The following is a 9,844-nucleotide window of genomic DNA, read 5'->3' on the forward strand; positions in this document are numbered from 1 at the left end:
TTTACTTATGACCTAAAAACCATATGTAATAAAAGAGGACAAGACCTTTAATGAGTAGTCTTTATCATGTGGTATCAAACCACTGATACAGAGCACTAGCCACAGCAAGTGCTTAGCCCTGGGAGCAATGATAAGGCTAGTTTTTTATTAACACCTGAATGGTACCATATTCCCAACATCTAACTCTGTAGGGAATTCCAGAGATTGGGAGTGTAGGGACAGAAATCCCAATGTCATTCTGTCAGCCCTATGGCTTGATTTGTCTTTGTTTTTTCAACTTGAAGAGCGATTTCCATGTGGAGCTGGTATCGCACCATTCCTGTTTTCACTTACGGCAATGCAAAGAGATGATAGCTTACAAGCCATGCAGAGTGAGCAGCACAGTGGAAGTTACAGTACTGCTGGTCTGACACCTACAATGAAGGCACTTGCATTTTAACTGGAACATAAAGTAACACACTTCAGGATGCATGGTTACGCTTTCATCTTTTTCCACTACTTTAAATGTAGAAAGAAGAATGGTCGCTGGCTGAGGTATAATAAAGGGTTTGAACAGTCTGTGAACGAGACAGATGGAGCCTCTGTTGAGAGCGGAGACCTGCTAAGTTTTCGATTAAGAAAGAGAGCATTAGCCTGGACCATAAACTCTTATCACTAACTCTTATCTCACACAGCAGGAAAGGAGCATAAATTTGCCCGACAGCCCAAAAAAGCATTTATAAACTTTCCCTTTGTATTATTAATAGCCTGTGCTGGGGTGTAGAACGTGCTTGCTTATTTAATCTAGTAGCGTGATGTGTGTAAGACGGGATCATTTATTTGACAGCGTATGTGTAGCGCTTTTCAATATACATGGCCTTCAAATTCTGGCTTATCAACACATGTGTTGCTCCAAGGTAGAAAGACAATTTAGTTGCTTGGAACCTTGTAAATATTTAAAATGTTATAATCTTCCAAACAAATGCACAGCATTTCCATAGATAAAGATGCTGCTATATGCTTTACTAAAGACATTGGGAAAGACAGACAGATGTGCATAAATACAAAAAACAGATATGCACTAAACATATCATGCACATAGATTGTTGATTTTCATTATCTTGGTACACAAGGTGCCCTTTTAAATAATCAAAACGGTGACATTGAGTTGCAGTAACATTTTCATGTGTGACTCTTTGCATTTCTTCACAATACAATTCTGATTGAAAGTGTCGTGCACACAACCTTTCCTTTCCACACAGTGGGATTATAAAGAGCATGCAACACAGTATGCACAGTATACAGTCAAATCAGACACATTACATTCCAGGTATGGGGGTTATTCAACATGGGGATGTTATGCTATGTTTAATCAGTCCATGTTTTAGTGTATGTTTTCAGTGGCATAATTCAAACATCTGTTGTGGTCTCAGGTACATTGAGATTCCATGTATGATGTTTCTGTAGACACGCTATTCCTCTGTCTGAACCCAGTGAACATACAGCAGGCATTGCTGATAACAGCTGCCTGGGGCTCTTGCCATAGGGGATTGAGCTCTGAGAGTGAGCCCTTGATTCTCCACTGTTGTCTATATTTTGGAGCAGTTTTATAACAGTAGAGTCTCCAATGAGGTTCACCGCCTTATTTTTAAGGGGAATTAGATAATACACCATTCAAATTAATGTAGGGGTTTCATGAGGGAAGATAGAATTAGTAATAGTATTGATAGGGAAATGAACATAAATGTCTGCACGTAAACACTGTATAGCTGATAACAATTGCAATACATTGTTCACCGAGAAACAGCTCATCAGAAAAATAGCAGAGAACCCGGCCAGTTGTTTGCAAAGGAGCCAGAACAGGGGGAATTGCAGGTTGGCCACTATTTCTGACCATTGCAGGAATCTGGTCAACACCTCTGCTCTTCATTAAATGGGTGTCATGGGATGTCCACAAAGAAGACGAGATCTCGTTTTAACATCTAATCCATAGGGCAGTGCCTCCCGGAGCTCCATGCTTCTTAACTGTGGCAGGAAGATTGCAGAGACAAGGAGCACAGGCTCGATACTGTTTATAGCAAAGGGAGAAACAAGCTTTCACAGCGTGCTTTGATTGTATAGAGAAAATATAACAGCAATGATCTATATTTCGTCTACAGGAACGAAAAAACAGAATTGTGCATGTTGTCAAGGAAACTGTGTTTTTAAATCATCATACTTGCCATCAATGCCATATTATCCCTTACTGTATTTCAGGATTCAAAATACAGTATATATTTACTCCAATGTTAATCAGCTGCAGGTACATTTGCATTCATACATAGACTGGACCCTGATTCATTCTGTAGCTACATACACACAAATTACACACAAATATCACACAAACCGTTCCTTCACTTCCAGTTATTCTGGTTTATCGAAATATCAAACAGTGAAGCTACATGCAATTTGCAGATTCTTGTATCTGAAAATTCAGCCCAGGGAATTGTCCTTTTAAAAAGGTTTGGCAGGTGAAAATCATCAGAAAGCATTCAGGTAGCCAGGGACAAAGGGAAATGTGTGGATTCATTTGCAGATTTAATGAACTGGGTTTTATCTGCATGGCCCAGAGCGGAACTCTGTCATGATCAGATAGACAGGGTGCTTGTCACAAACAGGCTCATTAGCAGACCATAGGCTGCCTACCTGGGTTTGAACTTGCAATAGCCATTCTGAACACAGCAGAGAGATAAGAGCCAGCTCATTATTTACTATCTCACTGTATTCCTACAATGAGTTTTTTTTTTTTTTTTAACACAGTCACTATTGTGCTGATTTCACTATGTAACACAATTTTTGTTCCTGGGTAGTAAGTGTTATTTCCTAATTGCTTATGCCTCAAAAGTATAGAAAATGGCTATTATTCCCCACAAACTTTGCTTTTGTGACCAGGACAGTGATATTTTGAAATTTACCTATTTCCAATGAGAAAACGGGCGAATTTGTGTCTTTTCGTTCACATAAAGTCAGAAAAAAATAACATATGAATCCAAATTAACATGTATTTATACTAAAGTAATACAAAAATGACTACAAAAGATTTAGAAGTGAGTAGTTTTTCGAGATTTACGATTATACTGTAAATCACTTTCACGAATCAGCCCCCAAATGTAGTCTCCCATCATGTTCTCGTTATACTGTCCTTGGTAGCGGCGTTCAAAGTCCAGTATATCCTGGTGGAAGTGCTCGCCTTGCTCCTCCGAGTACACTCCCATGTTCTCCTTGAATTTATCAAGATGAGCATCAAGGATATGGACTTTGAGGGACATCCTACAGCCCATTTTGCCGTAGTTCTTCACCAGAGTCTCAACCAGCTCCACATAGTTTTCGGCCTTGTGATTGCCCAGGAAGCCCCGAACCACTGCGACAAAGCTGTTCCAAGCCGCTTTCTCCTTACTAGTGAGCTTCTTGGGGAATTCATTGCACTCTAGGATCTTCTTTATCTGTGGTCCGACGAAGACACCGGCTTTGACCTTTGCCTCAGACAGCTTAGGGAAGAAGTCTTGAAGGTACTTGAAGGCTGCCGACTCCTTATCTAGAGCTCTGACAAATTGTTTCATAAGGCCCAATTTCATGTGCAGTGGTGGCATCAGCACCTTCCGGGGGTCCACCAGTGGCTCCCACTTGACGTTGTTCCTCCCCACAGAGAACTCGGTCCGCTGTGGCCAGTCCCGCCTGTGGTAGTGCGCCTTGGTGTCCCTGCTGTTCCAAAGGCAAAGATAGCAGGGAAACTTGGTAAAACCGCCTTGGAGACCCATCAGGAATGCCACCATTTTGAAGTCTCCTATGACCTTGATGCCACCTCAGAAAAATGCAGATATGTATCCACTTAGGCAGCTGGAACTAAACTGAACTGGTGGGCTTAAGGCCCCTGTATTTATACTACTATTTATATTACTGGAAAGTTCTAGAAAGTTCTATAAGTTACTCCAAGTTTACTCAGCACTGAATCTATCTGGAATTTCTGGAAAATAGGTAAATTTCAAAATATCACTGTCCTGGTCACAAAAGCAAAGTTTGTGGGGAATAATAGCCATTTCCTATACTTTTGAGGCTTAAGCAATTAGGAAATAACACTTACTACCCAGGAACCAAAAAAAAAAAAAAAATTGTTACACAGTGTTTTTCTTATTTATTCACACTCATCAACTGAGCAAAGCTGCTGGGTTTATTCCATGAGCAGCAGCTTGCAGTAACCAGGGCTGGTTTGTAGCTATGTGATACTTCCCTGGTTCCTCTTTCCAACCCAATTGCCCCATGGTTACCATACACAATACAGCTCGTGATCTTTGGAATAGGGAGCCGTTATTTGAGAACAGTGCTGGAGAAGTGGCGTTCTGAGGAAAATCTGTGCCAGATTCAATTTAGGAAGATTTTTGGAAAATGTTGTCAAACTTGAAACCTACTGGTTTTGAGAGTTACATGGTTCTGTAAATAAGCCTGCATGTGTTTTTCTGCACCCCTGAAAAGCACAATGTGATATTCCTTGAAGGCTGCTCAATATGTTAAGGCTCCATTGAACTTCCTGTAGGGCATCTGACAACAGACTGAGGAGAAACAAGGGTCCCATTCATACTTAATGTGACATGTGCTTTTGCTAGTTTTACTTCTTTCATAGTATTTCAATGGAAGATTTGTATATAAAGCAGACGATATTGCAAGTTCACACAGCACCAAAAAATTACATATAGTCATGCAGCTATGAGCCTGGTTAAAACTTTTTAATAATTGTTGCATTTAAAATGTAACTTTAATTAGTGTGTGTTATTGTGGCAAAGCGCCCCGCCCCTGTGTGCATTTGTGTTATGTGTATGTATATGCGTGCGTATGTTAATGTTGGTGTATAGATTGGTACACGGGATATAAACGGGTCTGTGTTTCACGTGTGTTTAAAGTGTATAATTATATTTAGGCACGAAGATGGCACATCACTTCACGTGCAGATAAAATGTGTATAATGTGTGGCACGGGGTTGCACGTAATGAATTCACGTGCTGGGATTCAAGTGAATAATTAATTAGTAATTGAATCCCAGCACAACAGTATATATAGAGACACATTTTCACTCACTGGTGGTTAGGTGTTCAGAGAGTGGAGAACGGGTGAGAGAGAAGGAGAGTTAAAAGCGTAATTATAAATATAATAAGTGTTTTGTTTGTACTCACCGTGTTTGTTTGTCTCCGTGCACCGTTTGTGTTTAGTGCGTTTTGTTTGTCTTTTTACTTTGGCGTATAGTGCCGTGTCCTGTGTTTTTGTTGTTTCAAACCTTTTATTTTCTGTCTGTTATTAAATGCTGAGCGCAATCACGCGCTCAGCTTTACCAAAACCCCATCTCTCTGTTTATTTATTTCCTCCATCTGGTCTGACGCCACCCACTCTGGCCGTCTTTGTGACAGTTATATATTATGAAAAACAACATATTTGCAAGTGTCTTGTAATTTGAACAACATTCAGATCACCAGCATTTTAAATCATTTAAACATGGCCCATTGAGTGAACACTTGAAAGATAAATAAAGATTCAATTTCCAGTAGATTAAAACCTGTCTAGTTTCGTTTCACATGGACTTGGTTTCAAACAGCCGTAAATGATTTGTAGATGTGTATGGGTGGATGGAGGGACCCCAGAGAAGCCATCTAAAGTTGTGTTATCCCATCTTTGCTTTCCTACATTATTTATTCCCTGCCTTCTCTCTTTCCAGCTTCTTTTGGAAATCTCTAGAAGCTTATCCGTCCTTTTGGCAGCTCGCTTCTCACACAATGCATCTGGGATTCCTTTGGGAGGGACTGCTGCAGACTCCAGATAGGAAGATGGAAAAGCATGCTTTCAATTGGAAAGAAGGCTTTGGCCTCCGAGGGACTGATTCAAACCACACTCTGCGAGGCTTTAGAGGAACAGGCTTATAACAAGGGAGGACACTGAAAGCGTGCTGCTGGGGATTCATACAACGGCCTGCAATGTAGATGAACATTGTTAGCGAAACCCAATAGGACTTCTGTATGGATTTTTTTTTTTTGTCAGGCTGAAAACTGAAACTGCTAAGCACCTCTGATAATCAGATTTTAAAATGTATTTCTCGTATTCTAAATATGGAGAATCCTTTTAGACTTCAGATCACTTGTATTAACAGGTCCTGTGGTTTTCTTTTACACTAATGGACTGACCTTGCTGTCAAGCCATGGTGGTCGATGCTAACTGTTAAATTGTTCACCATCTTAAAACTGAATGCTAAAGTTTTCACGCTGCCATACGTAATAATAATAATTATAATAATTAAAATTATTTTTAATGTATTTTGCATCTCAGGTTATTATTTTTAATATGTTTGTCATGTTGACATTGATTTTTGTTTTTAAATTATTCTCATTTAAAATTGTAACACATTTTAATTAGCCAACATCCTCTTAAACAACACAAGTCGTTGTAGTGTCACAAAATGAAGTTACAAACAATCAAGACAACTGGATAACAGAGGACCATTATAATTTCAATGATTTTAAAAGAAAGCCCTTGAATGTGTACAATATCTAATGCATTGTAATCTCTCTATATATAATCTATATATGTAATCATAGTACCCATTATTCCTGCTGTTACATGTTAACTCCTGGTGGAATAAGTATGTAATTACACGGCAAATGCCTGTATCCTGGTGTTACAATCTGATTACATCAGATAACAAAATCTTGTTCCCGAAGCCATTCATATAATTACACAGTAGCCACTGTGTGAACGAAGAAGCATTGCTAATTATCCAGTAATCTGTTCTGTAATATCACGTGGTACCCAATATTATGTCTATGAGACCGGTAATATTAAAAGGACTCATTTCTTATACCAGTACTCACTGTGTATTCATCCTGTAGCTTCATCAGGCTTCCCTTCATTCTTAAAAACCTGTTCTTTGTCTGTAAGGTCTAGGCACATCACTGTGTGTTTCAGCCTGGAAAGACAAAATGTTTGAAATGTTGATGGATTTATTACCGGGACCTAAATTATATAGAACACTCACATGAATCATCGTCAATTGATTTGAACAGGGTTGCTTTTCCCTAAGACAAAGTGAAAGTGTGGGTTTAGTACAATATTTATGCAGAATATATTCAATATTCAAGGACAGCCGTCAATCCAGAAAAAACACAATGAAGAATCTGTTGAACTGAAACCCTCTCTTCCCAAGACTCTCTTTCTGTCAATCTTTATTATACATCTGGTTTCACAGACCTCTTTGAGTACTGCAGTCCAACATTAATGCTCATCGGGGACTGTTAAACCGGTCATATCTTATTGCTTTGTATCCCGCAATCATGTCACATTTTATAATCGGGTATTATTCCTTTGGTTACAGTTGAAGACATTCTTCCATAAAAAGCAGATGTTGTCTATCCCATTTAACTAAAGGCTGTTTTAGCTGCTGGCATAAATTTCCTTTTATCTCTGAAGCCTTTTTATCACTTGATCTAAATAAACCTGCCCCTGCTACTACCTGCAGCAGGAAAAATTGAACAAAGGAAAGAAATGGATCTCATTTTTAACAAATAGTATATTGATACTATTCTACAGAAAACACCTGCAGAGATTGAATTTGCATCAGAGGGTAACAACCTTCTTGTGAATTGCTCTAGGGTGTACAGTAGCGTGTGACATTATTAGTCACACGTTTTCTACCTTGCTAGCCCTGAATCACTTTTGACAAATGTATTAAGAATGGGTTTCCATTAATGCAAACATAGATATTGCCTTATGTAAAGTACCTTGCTTCCATCAACTTATTTTCCATATTTTTTTCCAAAAACTGAGATCTTCTACCCTTGATTGTAAGTAAACATGGTAAATATACAGGAATGTGAATACGTCAGAATCAGAGCGTGTTCTTGTAATATATTTGTATTAAAAATGATAAACAAGGTGGCATGTGTTGTATTTTTTATCGTCCGTACTGTACATCTAACCAACAGTGCTGTGTGAGGGTCTGCTGGCCTGGATCCTGCTGAATGTTGTGTGGAAGATGAAGTAATAGCTTAACAAACGTCCAGGGGGACCTATTTCTGTGTGGTGGTTAAGTGCAGCATCTGTCTGTTGCGTATACACTTTCCTATAGAGATGAAAAGGCTGGTACTATTCATCCCTCAATAAAACACCATGCTGCTACACTGTATGTGATAAGCGTGAGGGTGAACATCAGGTATTGGATTGGATGTAATGCAGTAACCCTTCACCCATGTGACCTGCATGTGAAACTAGCAAACTGGAAGAATGTTCAGCTTAGCATGACATAACACCAGCGACACCGTTCTGACAGTTCAATTTACACTGCTTTTTGAGAAAGCCGTCAGATGGATTCTAGAAACAGAGTGGGCTGTTGCTGGAGGTGCTAGTGTTACAAGCAGGGCTGCACTTAGAAGGGTTAGAAACATGCAAGGGTTTTTAAGTCCATGTTCTACCCTACGCAGGTCCCAACTGAAACCATGTAAATCAATATGAAGCAGAAAAACTTGTGAAGACAATTCAATATGCATTATATGCAGTGATTTTGTCTCCAATAACAAATTGCAAGTTAAATGGTGATTAGAAAATGCATGATGAGAAGCAATGAAAATGGTCCTGAAGCGAATAAAAAGGGTACAGTAGGAACAACAGTTTTCATTTCAATTAAACACACTTGGGCTTGAAACACAAGGTTTGAGCACATCTGGGTAATTCAGTCTGAGCGGCACATTTGGGGAGTTTTTGGAGAGACATGTTCTAGAAGGACTTAGAGCAAATTAGTAAAGCTGTCACAATGTGCTGCAGTGTATCAAGCCTCAAAACAGCTACCAGGCATCAGAGAGATGAGGATGAAACACTCTGTCAGGCCCCTAGCCTGTGTGTCCTCTGTAGCCCAGTAGGAAACATGCCATTCCAGCACAGCCAGGCTGATTCCACAGAACAGAGAGAGCTGGGGTTCAGGAGGGGGTGTGAGTGGGGAGGCGGTGGGCTCACAGAAGCCGATCATCTCAAGCAGCAAAACTAAAAAGACCCCACCTGGTGGTCCTGGGGCAAGTTCTTTCTGCACTGTGCGTCCTGTCAGCAATTTCCATCCTCACTCAGGCAGTCATTTTCCCTGGGGGTCTGCAGTCCAGCTGTGGTCCTCTTCATCCAGTATACCGTGCATTACAGACAGATTGTATAGTGCCAGTGTGTGTTGTGTATCTTTTATGTAACTCATTATTATTATTATTATTATTATTATATAAAATAATAATAATTTTAGATGTGTTTCTTAATGTCTTAAGCAGGGACTATCCTGGGAGTTCTCACTTTCAGGATTTATTTCTTCAGGATGTTGTTTAAAGAGATGTTGCCTCCTGAGGGTGAAGTACATTCCAGCTTTGCAAGCACAGACTGCAAGAGGTTCATGAACACAGCAGGGACAGGCAGTCGAACCTGTCTCCTCACCTGGGCCTGAGCTCTGTTTTGCAGCATCTTAAAGTCATGGCTGTTGGTTTTTACACATTAATGGGATTTGTTGGTGAGTCTTTATTTCACTCTATACCCCACAATCCCACATAGAAAAATACCATAGTATTGTACAAAAACACAATTTTTGTAAAATATACTATAGCATGTAGTAATATATATATATATATATATATATATATATATATATATATATATATATATATATATATATGTGTGTATATATATATATATATATATATATATATATATATATATATATATATGGGGTGTCAGATCAAGTAAGCTGATGAAGGGCAGTAGGTCAAAAAGTTAGCACCTTGACATATAGAAGTCTAGAGCAGTGTGTCAGTTTCGTTATATTTAA

General features: G+C 39.2%; 1 protein-coding gene across 1 annotated transcript in view; it reads left to right on the forward strand.

The window, feature by feature from the left end:
- Positions 1–6,853, forward strand: part of LOC117432279 (sterile alpha motif domain-containing protein 10-like) — a 33,962-nt gene extending 27,109 nt beyond the window's left edge. Inside the window, exon 5 of the mRNA XM_059003858.1 lies at positions 5,720–6,853. Within this exon, the coding sequence (XP_058859841.1) occupies positions 5,720–5,739 (20 nt within the window). The 3' untranslated portion in view covers positions 5,740–6,853. The remainder of the gene's footprint in view (positions 1–5,719) is intronic.
- The last annotated feature ends 2,991 nt before the right edge of the window (positions 6,854–9,844 follow it).

The sequence above is a fragment of the Acipenser ruthenus genome, chromosome 29, assembly GCF_902713425.1.
Source record: "Acipenser ruthenus chromosome 29, fAciRut3.2 maternal haplotype, whole genome shotgun sequence".
Lineage (NCBI taxonomy): Eukaryota > Metazoa > Chordata > Actinopteri > Acipenseriformes > Acipenseridae > Acipenser > Acipenser ruthenus.